Raw genomic sequence first — 21,385 nt, forward strand, 5'->3', positions numbered from 1 at the left:
CTGACCTGCCCAATCTGCGAGCAGGAGTGAGTGGAACTGTTTGCTTGCTGTCTGGCTGGTCCAAGGTGTGTCGGGCAGAGTACGCAGTCTCTCCACGGCCTCATCACGGTGGTCCAGAGCAAAGCCTGGAGACGGGGAGAGAGAGAGGTCACACTCACTCACACACACACACTCCTACCCCTCACCTCCACCAGCCACCCCCCATCCCCCCTCCACCCCTTCCTCACTGCCCCTCCCATCCACCAGTCAATAGACAATAGGACAGTAGGTCATTCGGCATTTCCCTTCGAGTCAGCACCGCCATTCAATGTGATCATGGCTGATCATCCCCAATCAGTACCCCGTTCCTGCCTTCTCTCCATATCCCCTGACTCCGCTATCTTTAAGAGCCCTATCTACCTCTCTCTTGAAAGCATCCAGAGAACCGGCCTCCACCGCCCTCTGAGGCAGAGAATTCCACAGATTCACAACTCTCTGTGAGATAAAGTGTTTCCTCATCTCAGTTCTAAATGGGACTTACTTCCTTATTCTTAAACTGTGGCCCCTGGTTCTGGACTCCCCCAACATCGGAGAACATTCACCCTCCACCATCTCTTCCCCTCCACGCCACTCACCTCCCACCCCCCCCCTCCTCCTCCCTCCCTCACGTCCCCTCTATCACCCCACCCCCTCCACTCACCGGCATGGCGCTGCTGTATGGAGAGGAGTGAGTGTAGTCCGTGCAGGGCGCTGCGTCTCACTGTCCCCGCTGGGTCCATGCAGCGGGGAACCAGCCGGCCCAACAACGAGCCCAGGCTGTGGAAGCTCACCACCGTCTGGGGGAGACACAGCAGCATCACCAGCACAGCAGTCTCCCCGTCACCACACACACACACACACAGCAGTCTCCCCGTCACCAGCACCACACACACACACACACACACACACACATACACACAGCAGTCTCCCCATCACCAGCACACACACACACACACACACACACAGCAGTCTCCCCATCACCAGCACCACACACACACACACACACACACACATACACACAGCAGTCTCCCCATCACCAGCACACACACACACACACACACACACAGCAGTCTCCTTCCCCGTCACCAGCACCACACACACACACACACACACACACACACACCACACACAGCAGTCTCCCCGTCACCACACCACACACACACACACAGCAGTCTCCCCATCACCAACACCACACACACACACACACACACACACACAGTCTCCCCATCACCAGCACCACACACACACACACACACACAGACACACACACAGCAGTCTCCCCCATCACCAGCACCACACACACACACACACACACAACACAGTCTCCCCATCACCAGCACCACACACACACACACACAGACAAACACAGCAGTCTCCCCATCACCACACACACACCCACACAGACAAACACAGCAGTCTCCCCATCACCACACACACACACACAGACAAACACAGCAGTCTCCCCATCACCACACACACACACACACACACACACACAGCAGTCTCCCCATCACCACACACACACACACACAACACACACACACACACAGTCTCCCCATCACCAGCACCACACACACACACACACACAGCAGTCTCCCCCGTCACCAGCACCACACACACACACACACACAACACAGTCTCCCCATCACCCAGCACCACACACACACACATACACAGACAAACACAGCAGTCTCCCCGTCACCAGCACCACCACACACACACACAGCAGTCTCCCCATCACCACACACACCACACACACACACAGCAGTCTCCCCCGTCACCACACACACACACACAGCAAGTTCCTCCCCGGTCACCAGCACCACACACACACACACACACACACACACACACACACACACACACACACAGCAGTCTCCCCGTCCCACCACACACACACCCACACAGCAGTCTCCCCATCACCACACACACACACACACACACACACACACACACACACACACCACACACCACACACCACACACACACACACACCACACCCAAAAAGTCTCTCCTGTCACCAGCATCACAGTGGGAGAGAGAGTGGGGGAGAGAGTGTGGGGGAGAGAGTGTGGGAGAGAGAGTGTGGGAGAGAGTGATAGTGTGAGGGAGAGAGTGTGGGAGAGAGTGATAGTGTGAGGGAGAGAGTGTGGGAGAGAGTGATAGTGTGGGGGAGAGAGTGTGGGGAGAGAGTGTGTGGGGGAGAGTGTGGGGGGGCGGGGCTTCAGAGAGTATGGGGGAGAGTGTGGGGGGGAGAGTGTGTAGGGGAGAGTGTGGGGGGGGGGGGAGTATGGGGGAGAGAAGTGTGGGGTGAGAGTGTGTGGGGGAGAGTGTGGGGGGGAAAGTATGAGGGGGAGAGTGTGGGAGAGAGAGTTTGGGGGAGAGTGTGGGGGGAGAGTGTGTAGGGGGAGAGTGTGGGGGAGAGTGTGGGGGAGAGTGTGGGAGAGTCTCTGCATCACGGGGAGACAGGTGGCAGTACGAGGTAGACTTACCCTGACCTGCAGCTTGTCCAGGTAGAAGGCGAGCAGGGAGGAGGTGGTGAGGACGGCTCGCTCCCTCTCACACTCGCGAGGAGACATGATCCACCCCTCCACATGCTGGGGGGGGGGGGGGCAACCCACAGGAAACTGTCTTTTAGTTTTAGATGCAGCAACGGGAACAGGACACTTGGCCCGCGACCGGGTCCGCACCGACCCAGCTATCCCCACAAACTGCATTTACAATGCAAGCCCATGTACCACAAACCATTACATACCACCACTCAATTCTCTGTTATACCGAGGTCACCTCCGAAGCTCATACCACGCATGTCTCAAGGCTCTAATGGACGGTTATGCAGATCCCTTGAGACGTTTACACCATACCCAGTGACTGCACCAGGCTACTGCTCACCCCCACACACACCCTCGCCCCCCGTCCTCCCACCTCACACCCCCATCCCCTCCCCCCCACCACACATGTCACACACACCCCAAATCTCACACACCACCACACCCACCACCATCCCCCCTCCCACAACCCCCCACCCCTCCCCCCCCCCCCCCCCCCCCCCCCCCCACCATCCATTAGATATCCCGCGGGGGGGCGGGGGGGCCGCCCCGCCCCCGCACCAAAAGTTTGGGGGCCCCTGTGGAGAGGAGTGGGGAGAGAGTTGGGGGCCAGGGGGGGGAAAAAAAAGCCAGGGAAGAGTGTTGGGGCCATTTGTGGGGGAGAGTGTGGCAGCACCCAGAGTAAGCCGCAAACCGGTGGAGGAGACCCCCAAACGCTCCCCCCCCCCCGCCTCCTATCCCCAACCCACCCAGGCCGACCAGTGAATTGTCTCCCCAACAGGTCCCCCTTCCCCCCCTCACCTCCCCCTTCATCTCTCTCCCCCCCCGTAGGACCCGCGTCTCCGCACCCCGTCTCTCCCCACTCTCTCCTCTCTCTCTGCCCCTCACGGTTAGGCAGGTTGCCAGAAAACCGGGGCCCCTGTCCCCCCCTGACCTCTCCCTCCCTCCAGCTAGACCCCCTGCCCCAGAGGTCTCCTGCTCCCTCCCTCCTCGGGGGCCACTCCCCCCTCCCCATGATACCCCCCCTCCTCCTCGCCCCCAACTGGGGGCAAGATAACGCCACATCCACCCCCCCCCTCTCTCCATCCCTCCCCCCACCGACAGGACCGAACCCCGTCTCCCCCCCACTCAGCCCCACTAAAACCCCCTCCTCCGACCTCGCCCTCACCCCCCAAACAAAGTCACCTCCGTCCTCCCAACGCCCCCTCCCCCTCTCCCCACCCTGGAAAAACCCACGCCCTCCCCCCCCTCCCTCTCCCCCCCCTCCTCTCCCCCCACCCCCCACTCCCAACCCCTCCCCCCTTCCCCCCTACCTCCACTCTCCCCCTCCCCTCTCCCCCCTCCTCACCCATCCCCCCCCGTCCCCAACCTCCCACCATCCCCCCCCCTCCCCAAACGTCTCCCCCTCGTCGCTCCTCTCTCCCCAACCCCCTCCCCCACTTTCCCTTTTTCCCCTCCTCTCCCCAACCCCGTTGCCCCCCCCTCACCCTTGTAGACGTTGTCTATTGGTCAGGGCTGAGTCCTGGTAGAGATCTGTTTCAGGCAGTTCCTGCCAAGGCGGCCAGCGTGTCCTCGTACAGAACCTGTGGGCAAGAACCGCAGGTCCTCTCCGTCAGCGCCCGCTCACCACAGTCCGTCCCACCCACAAAACATCCGGGCATAAACCCCACACTCGGCCACGGGGAGCAGTTACAACGCCGTACAGACAGTCGGGAATGGAACCCGGGTCTCCGTCGCTGTGAGGCAGGATACCACTCTTACAGGCTGCGCCACAACGTGGCAGCCCCAATATTACACCCCAGCACTGATCTCTGCCGCTCAGAACAGCACAGCACGCCCACTGCCATCTATGGACATTGTGCGCGGAGACTGTCACCCAATCTTCCCAGTCTCCTGCATCCCACAAAAGGAAAATGCCAGCCCTCACCACACAGTGTGAACACTCCCCCCCTCCCCCCCCTCCCACACAGTGTAACACTCCCCCACACACCCCCCCACCCACCCACCCCCCCCCACACAGTGGAACAAAGCCCCACCACCCCACAGTCCCACCCACCCCCACACGTGAACACAGGTACCTCCACCACCCCCCCCACCCACAGTGTAACACTCCCCCACCCCCCCCCCCCCACACAGTGTAACACTCCCCGCCCACCACCCCTCCCCACACAGTGTAACACCTTCCCCCACCCCCCCACCACACAGTGTACACTCCCCCAACCCCCCCACCCCCACAGTTAACACTCCACCCCCCCCCTCCCCCACACAGTGCGACACTCCCCCCCCTACCCCCCCCACACAGCGGAACACTCCCCCACCCCCCCCCCCCCACTCGCCACCCCACAGTGTGGCGTTTGGACACCCCAGGCCTCACCCCCCCCCTCTCTGAGATTGTGATCCCTTTCTCCCCCCCCCTTGCTGAGGCGGTCGAGGCTGGGGCCACACAGTGGTGCAGCCCAAACACACGTAACATGTTTCTCCCGCTCCCAAGAAGAGGGGAAAAGGGATTAGAATAGAAAGGGGATAGGAGGAGGGAAACAGTGTCCACCCTTCACCTCCCCCAACGTGTCCACCTCCCCCAGCGGGGTGGCCTAGCTTGCTGCACGCAGGGCAAGGAGCACACACACACATCACCCCCCCCCCCCCTCCCTCTCCCAGAGCACAGGGTGCTGAGAACACACCATCTCATCCACACCCTCCTTCCCTCCGCCCCCTCCCTCTCCCCCGTCTCCCACTCTCCCCACCCCCTCCCCCATCAACCAACCCCCCTCCCCCGCCCCCTCCCTCACCCTCCCTCCCCTTCGCCAACGCGTCTCCTCACAACCACCCCTCCCCCCCCTCCCGTCTCCCCTCCCCCCCCACCCTCCCAGACCCCATCTCCCCTCGACAACCACCCCCCTCCCCCTCACCACACCCCTCCTCCCTCCCCCCTCCCCGCCCCCCTTCCTCTCCATCCTCCACTCCCCCTCCCCATCAACCAACCCCCCTCCCCCTCCCATCAACCCTCCCTCACCCCCTCCACCCTGCCCCGCTCCACTCCCACTCCCCAACCACCAACCCCTCATCCCCCTCCGCGCCCCCCTTCCCCGTCTCCCCTCTCCACCACCCTCATCGCCCCACCCCCTCCCCCACCCCCTCTCGCCCTCTCATCCCCCCCTCCTCCACCTCACTCCCCCAGTAGCCAGGGCTGTGCAGGATACAGCAGGTGGGTGCAGGTGGTGATGGCGTGTTGGCGTATCGGGGTCCTCAGGGCATCCGCTTGCTCTGCCCGGATCACGTCCTGCCGCAGAGGGGAGGGGAGGGGAGAGAGAGATGAACGGTGACAGGGTCAGCAGTCAGAGCGGTGAACACACAGTGGGTCAACATATGATGAGCGTTTAGCACCACTGGGCCTCTACTCGCTCAAGTTTAGAAGGATGAGGGGGGAACCTCATTGAAACATACAGAATAGTGAAAGACTTGGATGTGGAGAGGATGTTTCGACTAGTGGGAGAGTCTAGGACTGGAGGTTATAGCATCAGAATTAAAGGACGTTCCTTTAGGAAGGAGATGAGGAGGAATTTCTTTAGAGGGGGGTGAATCTGTGGAATTCTTTGCCACAGAAGGCTGTGGAGGCCAAGTCAGTGGATATTTTTAAGGCAGAAACAGAGATAGATTCTTGTCTGTCTGAAGAAGGGTCTGAACCTGAAACGTCACCCATTCCTTGTCTCCAGAGATGCTGCCTGTGCTGCTGTTACTCCAGCGTTTTCTGTCTGTCTTAGATTCTTGATTAGTACTATTAATTAGATCTTAGATTCTTCTTTAATTTTTCTTTTTCTTTTTCTTAATTAATCTTAGATTCTTGATTAGTTGATTAATAAGTTAGGTCTTTATTCCCTGGAGCGCAGAAGTTTAAGGGGGGACTTGATATAGGTCTTTAAAATGATGAGAGGGATACACAGAGTTGATGTGGACAAGCTTTTTCCTTTGAGAATAGGGAAGATTCAAACAAGAGGACATGACTTCAGAATTAAGGGACAGAAGTTTAGGGGTAATATGAGGGGGAACGTCTTTACTCAGAGAATGGTAGCGGTGTGGAATGAGCTTCCAGTGGAAGTGGTGGAGGCAGGTTCATTGGTATCATTTAAAAATAAATTGGATAGGCATATGGATGAGAAGGAAATGGAGGGTTATGGTATGAGTGCAGGCAGGTGGGACTAAGGGGAAAAAAAGTTGTTCGGCACGGACTTGTAGGGCCGAGATGGCCTGTTTCCGTGCTGTAATTGTTATATGGTTATATGGTTAGTACGGGCTTCAGGGCTTATGGGGAGAAAGCAGGAGAATGGAGTTAGGAGGGAGAGATGGCAGAGTAGACTTGATGGGCTGAGTGGCCTAATCCTGGCTCCAATCACTTGTGACAACTCTACCCCAATCCGCCCCAGTCCAGTTTGGTTTTAATTTATTGTCACGTGTACCAAGGTACACTGGACCTGGCCAACTTGTGCAGGGACACTTGGACAGGTATATGGAGAGGAAAGCGCAGGTACAGCAGGCAGTGAAGAAAGCAAACAGGACGAGGAATCCAGGAATATTAGCGTCCTATAGGATACGACTGGAAAGGCAGATGTTATGTACCTTTCTAGTCTGGACGTTTTCACGAGTTAGATTTAGCTCTTAGGGATATGGGGAGAAGGCAGGAACGGGCTACTGAGTGGGCAGATGCATGGCAGATGAAGTTTAATGTGGATAAATGTGAGGTTATCTACTTTGGTAGCAAAAACAGGAAGGCAGATTACTATCTAAATGGCGTCAAGTTGGAAAAAGGGGAAGTACAACAGGATCTGGGGGTCCTTGTTCATCAGTCTATAAAACTAAGCATGCAGGTACAGCAGGCAGTGAAGAAAGTGAATGGCATGTTGGCCTTTATAACAACATGAATCGAATATAGGAGCAAAGAGGTCCTTCTGCAGTTGTACAGGGCCCTAGTGAGACCACACCTGGAGTATTGTGTGCAGTTTTGGTCATTCCCGGGATGGTGGACTGTCATATGCTGAGAGAATGGAGCGGCTGGGCTTGTATTCACTGGAATTTAGGATGAGAGGGGATCTTATAGAAACATTAAATTATTAAGGGTTTGGACATGCTAGCTGCAGGAAACATGTTCCCGATGTTGGGAGAGTCTAGAACCAGGGGCCACAGTTTAAGAATAAGGGGAGGCCATTTAGAACTGAGACGAGGAAAAACATTTTCACACAGAGAGTTGTGAATCTGTGGAATTCTCTGCCTCAGAAGGCAGTGGAGGCCGATTCACTGGATGTTTTCAAGAGAGTTTGATAGAGCTCTTCGTGGTAGCGGAGTCAGGGGATATGGGGAGAAGGCAGGAACGGGGTACTGATTGGGGATGATCAGCCATGATCACATTGAATGGCGGTGCTGGGTCGAAGGGCCGAATGGCCTACTCCTGCACCTATAGTCTATGTATCTACGAGACCCTTCTTCAGACTTCTATAAAAAATAATCTGCGACATGATGGCCTGGTGCTCGTCTGTGGGATCATGTTCCCAGGATTAGTAGGAGGAGGTGTCTGAGAGTTGTCGCCTGGCCTCAGCCCGGTAGAGGTCAGCGCGCCAGACTACCACGGCACCTCCCTTGTCGACTTGTTTGGTGATAATGTCGGGGGGAGTCCACAACCAGGGGCCACAGTTTAAAAATAAGGAGTAAGCCATTTAGAACGGAGATGAGGAAACACTTTTACACACAGAGAGTGGTGAGTCTGTGGCATTCTCTGCCTCAGAGGGCGATGGAGGCCGGTTCTCTGGATGCTTTCAAGAGAGAGCTAGATAGGGCTCTTAAACATAGCGGAGTCAGGGGATATGGGGAGAAGGCAGGAACGGGGTACTGATTGGGGATGATCAGCCATGATCACATTGAATGGCAGTGTTGGCTCGAATGGCCAAATGGCCTACTCCTGCACCTATTGTCTATTGTCGGGGTTGCTGCAGAGTGAGCGGAGTACTGTACGTTCAGAAGGGGAAAGGTTAGAGTAGGTAAGGGGAGTGGAAAACTTGAGACAGTTGACGTCACGCCGGCAGTTAGAAATGGAGAGGTGTACGGAGGGTAGAAGGCCGTCTGGGGGAGTCTGGTGTGGACGGGGCATGTTGGGCGGTATGGACAGGTTGGGCCGAAGGGCCTGTTTCCACACCATCGCACTCTATGACTATTCCGCTGAGGTAGGGCGTGATTTGACTGGATGGCAGGCATGGGTTTACTGTGTGTGTTGGTACCCATGACTATTAAGAATCGATTAATCCACCGTTACCTGTAGGAAGGAACTGCAGATGCTGGTTTAAAGACACAGGATAGACACAAAATGCTGGAGTAACTCATTTCTGATTCTCCAGTGACTCACCGGAGCAGCATTGTGCCAGCACGTTGCATATGAGTTAAGAAAATCCACCCTTTAAAGGGGAATGAACTTATTTGGGTCCCACATGAAAAACAATGTTTTTTTTCTGAAGAAGGGTCTTGACACCCATTCCTTCTCTCCGAAGATGCTGCCCGTCCCGCTGAGTTGCTCCAGTACTCCAGTGACTGCAGTTCCTTCCTCCACAATAATGAATGGATGCTGGCCCAGTGTGGCCACCACAGGCCGGCGTCCGGAGAGTTTTACCTGCATGTAGTGTAGCAACTCCCCCTTCTGCGAGAAGGTGTAGGGGATGTTTCTCCTGCTGCTGCTGGCGTGGATGGCCCTGGCGATCAGCGTGAGGGTCTTCATCAGGCTCAGCTTAATGGTCATGTCCTGGAGACGGAGGCAAGTCACCACCCAGGCACCGGTCGGAGAGAGCGAGAGAGAGAGAAAGAGAGAGAGAGAAAGAGAGAGAAAGAGACGTAGGTCAGAGCGGGGAGCAGGGAGGGGGAGGGAGACCAGTTAGTGGCTGCAGCAGCTTACAGCTTGCAATGCCGAGGTCCAGGGCAAGGGGGAAGAGGTGGAGGGGGGACAGTGCTTTTACCCCCCCACCACCTCAGGTAGCGACCGTGACACTGTGTGTCAGGCACTGAGGGAGGTGGGGCAGGGGTTCAGTAGGGCACGGTGGCGCAGCGGTAGAGTTGCTGCCTCACAGCCGGTTCAATCCTGAGTACAGGTGCTGTGTGTACAGAGTTTGTACGTTCTCCCCGTGACCTGTGTGGGCTTTCCTTCCACGTTCCAAAGAAGTGTGGGGTTTTCTAGGTTAATTGGCTTCTGTGTTTTGTCCCAAGTGTGCGCTGGGTAGCGTAATGGCCCTGTCCCACTGTACGAGTTCATTCCAAGAGCTCTCCCGAGTTTAAACAAAAATCAAACTCGTGGTAAGCACGTAGAATGTACGTAGCGGGGACGTCGGAGCTCGGGACGTCTCTTAGCGGCTCGTAACGCTAACGGCAGGGACTCGGGAAGCTCGAGAAGACTTGTGAAGATTTTTCAACATGTTGAAAATTGTCCACGAGAGCCCCGAGTACCCACGAGCGGCCATTACCGTAATTCTCCGAGTTCGAATCAGGGCAAACTCGGGAGAACTCTTGAATTAGCTCGTACAGTGGGACAGCCCCATTAGTGTGCGGGGATCACCAGGTCAGCACGGACTCAGTGGGCTGAAGGGCCTGTTTCCACGTGTGTCTATAAACTAAACACGACAGGGTTCAGGGAATTTTGGGCCCCCCGGCTGTTCGGGAGGGGGGGGGGGAGTTGATCCAGGAGTCCCGTCCTGATGAGGAGACGGAAGTTGGCACAACGGAAACTTCCAGAAGGAGCCGGAGCAGCAGCTGAGAGTTTGAGGGGTGTTGATCTTGTACCAAGAACCAGCACAGACAGATGGATCGAGTGGCCTCCCCCTCCTGTCCTGATGGCCCGTTGGAGGGGCCGAAAGGCCTCCCCTGTACCTGCACAACCTTGAGGGGGCAGTGAGAGCAATCATCTCACGACGGGGTGCAGACCGATGGAGCCAGATTCCGGAACGTTCTGCCCCTCCCCCCTAACCGGGTGATGAGGGTCGCAGGTCGGAGGTCGTATATCAGACCACGGCGACCCCAGCGCCCACTGCGGACAGAGCGGAGGTTTCGACGGAGAGAGAGAGAGACAGAGAGAGCACGGGTTAGCAGGATGGTGAGTGACAGAGAGAGGGAGAGAGGTTGAACTCCTCCAGAGGGGAGGAGGGAGGCAGAGCTGCCATGGCAGGCCCTGAGGTGGGGGGTGGGTCACACTGTACCTTGGTCTCAACTTTAATGCCCAGAACCTGTGGGACAAGTGAAAGCACATCAGCAAATCCCACAGTGAATGCAACAGGTTACAGCCCCTGCTGGAGGGAGCAGACTAGCACGGCTCAGTGATAGTGTCAGAGTGAAGCTCCCTCCGAACCATTCCCCGTCACACTATCCTGCAGCGAGGAGGAGACCGTGTTCCACGTGTATACGGGGTGTGAGAGGCTGCAGCCCTGTACCAGTATCTGCAAGGGCTGCTCCTCAAGTTGTGGTTGCATTTTAGTCTGATGTTTTGGGTATTTGGGCACAAGGCAGGGAGTGAGGGGGTGGGGTGGGGGGGGTGGTGGGATCTCCCTCTCCGTTTGCTCCTGGGCCTGGGGGTCGATGGTCACCCAGAGTCGGCTGCCTCTCCCTCTTCCGGGCCTATGTCCGTGCCCGTGTGTCCCTGGAGAAGGAACATGCGGTGTCTATGGGACACTGGAGGTCTTCATGTGAACGTTGGTCACCGCGGTGGGGTGGGGGGCGGGGGGGGGGGGGGGGGGTTGAGTGTATTGTAGATAAACCATATAACCATATAACAATTACAGCACGGAAACAGGCCATCTCGGCCCTACAAGTCCGTGCCGAACAAATTTTTTTTCCCTCTTAGTCCCACCTGCCTGCACTCATACCATAACCCTCCATTCCCTTCTCATCCATATGCCTATCCAATTTATTTTTAAATGATACCAATGAACCTGCCTCCACCACTTCCACTGGAAGCTCATTCCACACCGCTACCACTCTCTGAGTAAAGAAGTTCCCCCTCATATTACCCCTAAACTTCTGTCCCTTAATTCTGAAGTCATGTCCTCTTGTTTGAAGATGCCACCATTGTATTGTAATCATTGCCTGATGTAATGTGACCATTGAAAGTCTTTGTACCTTCTTTTTTTTTCTTTTTTTTAATATATGAAACTACTTTTATTCCAAAAATAAAAATAAACATAAGAGTATTAACACAATCAAAGACTGCCTATGTTGACAGTCTACAAACAAACGATCATCAAATTAATATAACGTCAACTTTATCAACAAAACACTCGACCTCCAACGGCGACCAGCATTCACGGAAGGCCTCCAAAGTCCCCATGGACACCGCGTGTTCCCTCTCCAGGGACAGGCGGGCACGGACGTAGACCCGGAAAAAGCTCAAGCAATTTAAACAAAATGACCAAATTAAAATATTAACATTTTTATGTATAATATATTCAACCTCCTGTGGTGACCAGCGTTCACAGAAGGCCTCCACACCGCATGGACACCGCATGTTCCTTTTCTAGGGACACACGAGCTCGGACGTAACCCCGGAAAAGGGGCAGGCAGGTGACTGCTGTGCGGCCATCGACTGCCCGCTGCCTGGACCATCTTGACCAGGCCCAGGAGCACACCGACAGGGAGACCCCCTCCTCCATCCCATCCATCCCCCCTCTGTACCGGGTGCCCATAAATTAATAGCGTTGGACTAAAATGTAGCCAAAACTTGAGGAGCAGCCCTTTCAGATACTCGAACAGTGGCTGCAACCTCTCACACTCTATGTACACATGGAACACGGTCTCTTCCTCACCTTTGTACCTTCTGAGACACTGTAAAATTTAAATACTGAATAAGGTCCGTGTGAGGAAATGGAAAAAAAAATTCCCATGGATATGGAACAAGGGAATACGCCCCGCGCTCCTGATATTTGGGCACCCGGTACAGAGGGGGGAAGGTCGGGAGGGATCTCCCTGTCCGTCTGCTCCTGGGCCTGGCCATGATGGCCATTGGCGGGTCCAGGCAGCGGGCGGTCGATGGTCACACTGGGGTCGGCTGCCTGACCCTTTTCCGGGCCTACAGTACGTCCGTGCCCGTGTGTCCCTGGAGAGGGAACAAGCAGTGACCACGGGGACTCTGGAGGCTTTCCGTGAATGCTGGTCACCGCGGGGAGATCGAGTGTATTGTTGATAAAGATGGCGATATGTTAATTAGATCGTTTATTTGAAAGCTGTCAACATGGGCAGCCTTTGAATGTGTTAATACTCTGCGTTTGTTTTTGCTTTCTGAATAAATAGAAAAAAAAGGAGACGGGACAGTCACAGAGTGAAGCTCCATCTACATTGCCCAAAGCAATGTCGGGGCGTGTCGGGCACGGGTGTTAGTTTGTGGATTTGGGAGGGGGGTGGGGGGGGTTGGAAGAGGCCAGGCCAGGCGGCTGCCCCACACTGTGCCCCAGTGGTAACGGCGTGAGCGTTGAGGGTGGGTGGATGGTGTGGCAACAGAGTGCGGCGTTAGTCCGGATGGTGCCGAGTTCCTTCAGCACCGGCCCCAGCCGGGAGGGGAGAGTATCCTGACGTTCTTCCCACTTACACCGCGTAGAAGGAGGAAGAGGGCGCCAGGAAGCGTTGAGGTGGCGCGCCCAGAGCCACTTTAGCGGGAGAGCTGGAGGGAAGGCTTCCTTACTCTGGGATAGGCCAAGGTCTGGCATGGATACATACACAATAGGTGCAGGAGTAGGCCATTCGGCCCTTCGAGCCAGCACCGCCATTCAATGTGATCATGGCTGATCATCCCCAATCAGTACCCCGTTCCTGCCTTCTCTCCATAATCCCTTGATTCCGCTAGCCCTAAGAGCTCTATCTAACTCTCTATTGAAAGCATCCAGTGAATCAGCCTCCACTGCCTTCTGACAGAGAATTCCACACAAATTCACAACTTTCTTACAAAATTTTTTCCTCATCTCTCTTCTAAATGGCTACCCCTTATTCTTAAAGGTGGCCCCTGGTTCTGGATCTATAAACACCAGGGAACATGTTTGTGCCTCTAGCCTCAGTCTCTTGATCTATACACTGAAAGTCTGTTCTTGACCGGTTTTGAGTTCCCATGCTGCGGTTTCCGACAGAATTAAAACCTGTGGTTATTTTTGGGAAAAAGAGGCCCTGCCTGCATGTGTTCCGAGTTTTTCCCGTTTTGAAAAAATGACAGAGATAAAAAGGTTTTTTTTTACAAAATTCCCCATTCTCTCTCTCCCTGCCCCTGCTCTAAAAAAACAGGAAGTGGTGTGCCTCAATTAGTCTTTGCAAGTGGTCCCTCAATCAGTCCTCTGCAAGTGGTGTGCCTCAATCAGAGCTCTGATAACACTGAACAAATGTCTCCACAGCTGTGAGTACCCTAATGTGTTTGAAAATTAAAATATGGTTAGTTGAGGAACCTGCAAATGTTGTTTGGTTTCTAAAAAAAGGAACCCTCTCTCTCTCTCTCTCCCCCTCCTCTCTCCTCTTCCCTCTCTCTCCCCTCCCCTCTCCCTCCTCCTCCCCTCTCTCCCTCCTCTCTCCTCCCCCCTTTCTCTCCCCCCCCCCTCTCTCTCCTCCCTCCCCCTCCTCCCTCCCCCCCCTCTCTCTCCCCCCCCTCCTCTCTCCCCCCCTTTCCCCACTCCTCCTCACCCCCTTCTAACCCCCTCCCTCTCTCTCTCCCCCCTCTCTAACTCCTTCTCCCCTCCTCCCCCACCTTTCCCCCCTCACCCCCCCTTCCTCTTCCCCCCTGCTCCACCCCCCCACCCCCCTCTATAGCCCCCCCTCTCTCCCCCTCTGTCTCTCTCTCTCTCTCCTGCCCCACCTTTCCCCCCTCACTCCCACCCTCCCCCTTCCCTCTCCAGATGTGACTGCCTCTTGGGGGCTATGCTCTCTTAGATAGGGTGGTCTCTCTCTCTGTAAAAGGAGCAAATTCTAATCTTGCCCTCACTATCTAACCCCGGTAATTAGCCCCCTCCCTACGGGGGGGATGTGTTAGTGCAAGTTGGGGCTGCATGCCGTCAGTAGATAGGGTGGTTAACCGCACGTTGGGGGAACAGACCCAACGGGTCTGCACTTGGTCTAGTAATTTTATATGTTTCTATAAGATCCCCTCTTATCCTAAATTCAAGTGAATACAAGCCCAGTCGCTCCATTCTTTCATCATATGACAGTCCCGCCATCCCAGGAATTAACCTGGCGAACCTACACTGCACTCCCTCAATAGCAAGAATGTCCTTCCTCAAATTAGGAAACCAAAACTGCACACAATACTCCAGGTGTGGTGTCACTAGGGCCCTGTACAACTGCAGAAGGACCTCTTTGCCCCTATACTCAACTCCACTCGATATGAAGCCATTGGCTTTCTTCACTGCCTGTTGTACCTGCATGCTTGCTTTCACTGGACACTGGGTGAGGTGGGACAAGGCACGATTCCAGACTGAGGCTCCCGGTGGAATTCCTTCTCGGGAGAGATGCATGGATACAGGGTGAGGTGGGATGAGGCACGATCACAGACTGATATCCTGGTGGAATTCCTTCGGGGGGGGAGGGGAGGAAGCGGGGAGGAGAGGGAAGAGTGACTGTGCCACAATGTGCCGGCTTGTTTGCCGTGCGTGGAGACACGGGCGGGAGGTGAGGGACGGTGAGCTGCCGATTCCTTACCTTGGTGTTGAAGTGGGCGAGGACATGCTTGACCACGTCCTTCTCCACCCTGGCCAGGATCTGGTCCTCGGGTGCGTGCAGGGTCAGGTACCCGTAGCACAGGATCACCGTGCTCTTGGCCTTCTCCAGCTCCACGTCAGACTTGTCCTGCAACACCGCACGCCCACCTCAGTGTATTGCCACGTGAAATCTGCTCCGTTACATGCTTGCCCGTCCGCGCAAAGACCACACGTGATCACAATCCAGCCGCCCAATAGGTACAGGCACGGCATCAAGGGAATAATGTTTAGTGCAAGGTAAAGTCCTGTAAAGTCCGATTAAAGATAGTCCCAGGGTCTCCAATGACGTCGATTAAAGATAGTCCGAGGGTCTCCAATGACGTCGATGGTAGGTGAGGAGCGCTCTCTCTAGTTGGGGAGGGGAGAGGAGCGGAGGGAAGAGGAGCGGAAAGGATGGGAGGGAAGCGGAGGTGTGAGGAGGGGAGAAGGGAAAGGAGAGGAGGGAAGAGGGGAGAGGAGAGGAGGGGAGGGGAGGTGAGGGGAGATGAGGGGAGAGGAGGGGGAGATGAGGGGAGTGGAGGTGAGTGGAGTTGAGGGGAGGAGAGATGATGGGAAGGGAGGGTCCAAGTCCACCAAGACTGCACCAATCAACAATCACCAGTTTATCCTACACACCAAGGCCAATTTCCAGAAGCCAATTAACCTACAAATTTACACGTCTTTGGAATGTGGGTGGGGAACCGGAGCAGTCGGTGAACACTCACGCAGGTCACGGAGGGAACATGCAAACTCCGTACAGACAGCATCTGTAGTCGGGATCGAACCCGGGTCCCTGGCGCCGTGAGGCAGCAACTCTATCGCCGCCTAGAGATGCTGCCTGACCCGTTGTGTTACTCCAGCATTTTGAGTCCACCCTCTAATCCAGGCAGCTACGGACATTCTCCGAGTTCGAATCTGGGGAACTCTTGAATTACCTCGTACAGTGGGACAGGTCCTTAAGAATCTGGGACATGTGATAGACAATAAAGCATTCTTGACTCTTGAAAAGGCTCAGCCCAGTTTGGGGATCCTGAGAAAAGGTCCTTCTCAGAGGCAGAGTGTTCCTGACCATTTCACTGCCAGGACTGACCACAGAGTCGAACCCCAGTCAGGCAGCAACTCTACCGCTGCTCCACCATGCCATCACCGACAGATTGGAGTTACTGGGCTCACACTCAGCGCCGCAGCGGTAGAGTTGCTGCCTTACAGCGTATGCAGCGCCGGAGATCCGGGTTCCATCCCGACTACGGGTGCTGTCTGTGCGGAGTTTGTACGTTCTCCCCGTGACCTGCGTGGGCTTTCTCAGAGATCTTCGGTTTCCTCCCACACTCCAAAGACGTACAGGTTTGCAGGTTAATTGGCTTGGTAAATGTAAAAATAAACGTAACCCAGGCTGATGGAGAAGGGGCCTCGACTGCTCTGACCATGGAGGCGCCCGGAGAGGAGCCGGCAGCGATAGCGGAGAGGTCGGTTCGGCGCCCACCGACAGACGAGGATGGACACGTGGAAGTCGGGAGGCCGCTGCCGGGGGAAGGAACCCGGCATGAGGGGGGGGGGGATGACAAAGGGGGACCGGGCATGGGGGTTACTACGTCAACACCCTTTATGTGGCCACTATTCGCATACCTTGGGTACGCAAGCAAGGATTATCACTGTGACTCGTCACATTGTGACAATGGAGTGTTCATTCATACCTTAAGGATGTGGAAGAGACTGGGAGACTTCTTGAGGATGTCGGACTTGCCGAAGTCCTGCAGTTTGCTGAGGGTGTCATCGAGGTGTGTTGTGGCACAGAAGCCCACGCAGACAGCAACTCCCTGCAGGCAAACCAGCGTTAGTCTTAGTGTGGTACTCCCTCACCCACCCCCCCCCCCCCCCCCCCCCTCACTGCCCTCTCCCTCACCCCCCTCCCTCATCCCCCTCCCTCACCACCCCACCCTCCCTCCCCCCTCCCCTCACCCCTCACACCTCCCTCCCTCACCCTCGCCCTCCGCACCCACCCCCCCCCTCATTGCCTCTCCCTCACCCACCCTGCCTCACCCCTCCTCCCTCACACACCCCTCCCTTACCCCCCCCCCCTCCTTCCCCCCCTCCCTCACCCCCCCCCTAACCCCTCACCCCCCCCCCTCCCTCACCCGCCCCCCCCTCCCCCCTCCCTCACCCCCCCTCTCCCCTCCCTCACCCCCCCTCACCCACCCACCCCTCCCTCATCCCCCCCCTCCTCACCCCACCCCCAGTGTGCCCCTCCCTCACCTCCCCCTCACTCACCCCCCTCCCCTCACCGCCCCTGCAGGCTGCTGTGTGGGATGTGTGTGTGTGTGTGCGTGGCCCCTCTCACCTCCCTCTCCAGGATCTCCGAGTGCCTCACACTCTGCAGCAGCTCCATCAGTTGCCTCCTCACCACGTCGCTGTTGGGGATCTGACGCAGCGCCACCCCCGCACACTTGTACAGGAACCCCTGGTGGCCAGAGACGGGGGCAGGCAGCCATTAGTAAACCACCAACCATCACAACTATTCCCTGAAGCACACGAGGTTGCGGGCTGGCCTTGTAGACGTGTGTGAAAATCATGAGGGGAATAGATACGGTGAATGCACACAACCTTTAACCCAAAATAGGGGAAAAAAGATAAAGTGCTGGACTAACTCAAGTTGTAGGAAGGAACTGCAGGTGCTGGTTTATACCATAGACACAAAATACTGGAGTAACTCTGCAGATCAGGCAGCATCTATGGAAAAAGGAACTTGTGACATTTTGGGTCGAGACCCTTCTTTGAAGATGTTGCCTGATCCATTCTGTTTGGGTTCATGAGTGCTAGGAACAGAATTAGGCCATTCGGCCCATTGATTCAAGTCCGCCATTCAATCATAGCCAATCCATCTTTCCATCAACCCCATTCTCCTGTCTTCTCCCCATAACCCCTGATACTTGTACTCATCAAGGGCATCTTTGTGTAAACCAGCATCTGCCATTCCTTGTCTCATGGAACAGGTTTAAGGTGAGAGAGGAGAGATTTAGTAGAAGCCTGAGGGGCAACTTTTTCCACACAGAGAGTGGTGCAAAGATCTTGCCAAAGTCCACGTGGACGGGTCTGAAGAAGGGTGTCGATCCGAAACGTCACCCATTCCTCCTCTCCAGAGATGCTGCCTGTCCCGCTGAGTTACTCCAGCTTTTTGTGTCTACCGTTGGCAGTGAAGTAAGCTGTCTAAGGTTACAATAGGATCTAGATGAACTAAGGAAGTGGGCAAGACAATTCAGTCGGATCAGTTGAGTTTATTGTCACGTGCACCGAGGTACAGTGAAAATATTTTGTTGCGTGCTAACCAGTCAGCAGAAAGACAATACATGATTACAATCAATCCATTGACAATAGACAATAGGTGCAGGAGTAATCATTGTAAATTGTCTAGGATAGCGTTAGTGGTACACCAGTCATTGAAATTAGGCATGCAGGTGCAGCAGGCAGTAAAGAAAGCGAATGGTATGTTAGGTTTCATTGCAAAATGATTTGAGTATAGGAGCAGGGAGGTTCTACTGCAGTTGTACAGGGTCTTGGTGAGACCACACCTGGAGTATTGCGTACAGTTTTGGTCTCCAAATCTGAGGAAGGATATTATTGCCATAGAGGGAGTGCAGAGAAGGTTCACCAGACTGATTCCTGGGGTGTCAGGACTGTCTTATGAAGAAAGACTGGATAGACTTGGTTTATACTCTCTAGAATTTAGGAGATTGAGAGGGGATCTTATAGAAACTTACAAAATTCTTAAGGGGTTGGACAGGCTAGATGCAGGAAGATTGTTCCCGATGTTGGGGAAGTCCAGGACAAGGGGTCACAGCTTAAGGATAAGGGGGAAATCCTTTAAAACCGAGATGAGAAGAACTTTTTTCACACAGAAAGTGGTGAATCTCTGGAACTCTTTGCCACAGAAGGTAGTCGAGGCCAGTTCATTGGCTATATTTAAGAGGGAGTTAGATGTGGCCCTTGTGGCTAAAGGGATCAGGGGGTATGGAGAGAAGGCAGGTACGGGATACTGAGTTGGATGATCAGCCATGATCATATTGAATGGTGGTGCAGGCTCGAAGGGCCGAATGGCCTACTCCTGCACCTAATATCTATGTTTCTATGTTAGTGTGCGGGGATCGCTGGTCGGTGCGGACTCGGCGGACCGAAGGGCTTGTTTCTGCGCTGTATCTCTAAACTAAACTAAGCCTGACAGGGGCAGGGGGCGGTCAATGTAGAGGCCATGGAGTACAATCGCCCAGGTCGAGAGGCTAGTACCGTTCACTTAGATTTGTCCTATATGCCTCCAACCCTCCCTGTCTGAATGTTTTTTAAACATTTCAATCGTACCTGCCTCAACCACCTCTGGCAATCGTTCCATATACCCACCGCTCTGTGTGTGGAAAACGTTGCCTCACGAGTCACGCCTTCCTATTGAATCTTTCCCCTTTTAGTTTAGAGATACGGCACAGAAACGGACCCTTTCGGCCCACCGGGTCTGCACCAACCAGCGATCCCCGCAGACTAACCCCATCCTACACCCACTGGGGACAATTTTTACATTTACCAAGCCAATTAACCTACAAACCTGCACGTCTTTGGAGTGTGGGAGGAAACGGAAGATCTCGGAGAGAACCCACGCAGGTCACGGGGACAACGTACAAACTCTGTACAGACAGCACCCGTAGTCGGGATGGAACCCGGGTCTCCAGCGCTGCATTCGCTGTAAGGCAGCAACTCTACCGCTGTGCCACCGTGACCGCCCACTCAACGTAAAACCCGTGACCACCAGGTTTTGATTCCTTTGCCCTGGATGACTCTGTGTGTTCACCTTATTTATTCCCCTGATGGTAGAGTAGACTTGATAATAATATAATAATAACTTTATTTATAAAGCACTTTAAACAACTGCAGTTGCCACAAAGTGCTGTACATGAGAACTCATGGACAAAAAGCTATTACAAAACATTAAAAACCGTAAAACGAAGGACTATAAAAAAACACACTAAAAATTAAAAGACATTAAAAGCACTAAGAACAGGACCAATGTCTCAGCCAGTGTCGAAAGCCAAAGAATAAAAATAAGTTTTTAGGGAGGATTTGAAGATGGACAGTGAGGGGGCCTGTCTGATGTGCAACGGCAAGGTGTTCCAGAGTGCCGGGGCAGCAACAGAGAAGGCTCTATCCCCTCTGAGCTTCCGCTTAGACCTTGGTACCTCAAGGAGCAGCTGATCAGCTGACCTGAGGCACCGGGCAGGAGCATATAGGTGGAGCAGCTCAGAGAGGTAAGGTGGGGCGAGCCCATTCAACGATTTTAAAACAAATAAAAGAATTTTGAAATGAACTCGATGGGCCGAATGGCCTAATTCTACCCCTATCCTATATGACCTTATGGTGGGGCAGTTGGGATTTGATGTATTTTGGTGTTTGGCGCTTCACATATTATGACAGTCAATTTCGGCCCCCACACTCACCTTCTCCTGGGGGAAGCTGTTGTAGTGGTGGAGGTGTCGGCTCATCTCCTCACTTAGCTGGCAGCTCCAGCCCTCATCGCACGCAGTCACCGTCTCCAGGCTCCGGGACAGGAGCTGTGGGGGGGAGGGGGGGGGGATAGGAGGAGAAAGAGTGGGTCATGGAGGGGGGGGGGAGACAGATACTGGAGCAGTGGGATAGTGACTGAGAGGAGGGGAGTGTGGAGGGGGGGGGGAAGGCTTTTTCAGACGGAGGGAATGGAGGGGGGGGGGGTCGAGAGTGGGACAAGGAGAGGGAGGGGCGAGGTCTCGAAAGGGGAGGGAGGGGGGACATTGACGCAGTGGGGGGAGGGAGAGAGAGGGTGGGGGGGAAAGGAAGGGGGTGGAAGTGTGGGGGAGGGGCAGGGTGGGAAGTGGACAGAGGGCCAGACCGAGAGACCTGGGCACGGACTGGAGTCGCTGCCTCCCTCCGCCACTCTCGTCCCCAACTCACCAGCAGCAGTTTGTCCTCCCACTGCCTCTGAGCTAAGGTTTCCTCGGAATTCTCTGTGGGAATGAAAGGGACAGGGATGTGACTCCGGGAGGAGGAGGGCCGATGGACAGAAGAACGAGGTGAGTTGGCCACGTG

At 55.0% G+C, this 21,385-nt stretch overlaps 1 protein-coding gene across 1 annotated transcript in view; it reads right to left on the reverse strand.

The window, feature by feature from the left end:
• Positions 1-21,385, reverse strand: part of LOC129706079 (maestro heat-like repeat-containing protein family member 1) — a 100,440-nt gene that overhangs the window by 25,386 nt on the left and 53,669 nt on the right. The window contains 13 exon segments of the mRNA XM_055650055.1: positions 6-29; positions 31-125; positions 680-815; positions 2,511-2,615; positions 4,121-4,238; positions 5,738-5,847; positions 9,217-9,345; positions 10,787-10,813; positions 15,249-15,395; positions 16,981-17,103; positions 17,625-17,744; positions 20,761-20,874; positions 21,251-21,303. Of these exon segments, the coding sequence (XP_055506030.1) occupies positions 6-29; positions 31-125; positions 680-815; positions 2,511-2,615; positions 4,121-4,238; positions 5,738-5,847; positions 9,217-9,345; positions 10,787-10,813; positions 15,249-15,395; positions 16,981-17,103; positions 17,625-17,744; positions 20,761-20,874; positions 21,251-21,303 (1,301 nt within the window).

This window comes from Leucoraja erinacea, chromosome 2 (assembly GCF_028641065.1).
Source record: "Leucoraja erinacea ecotype New England chromosome 2, Leri_hhj_1, whole genome shotgun sequence".
NCBI lineage: Eukaryota > Metazoa > Chordata > Chondrichthyes > Rajiformes > Rajidae > Leucoraja > Leucoraja erinaceus.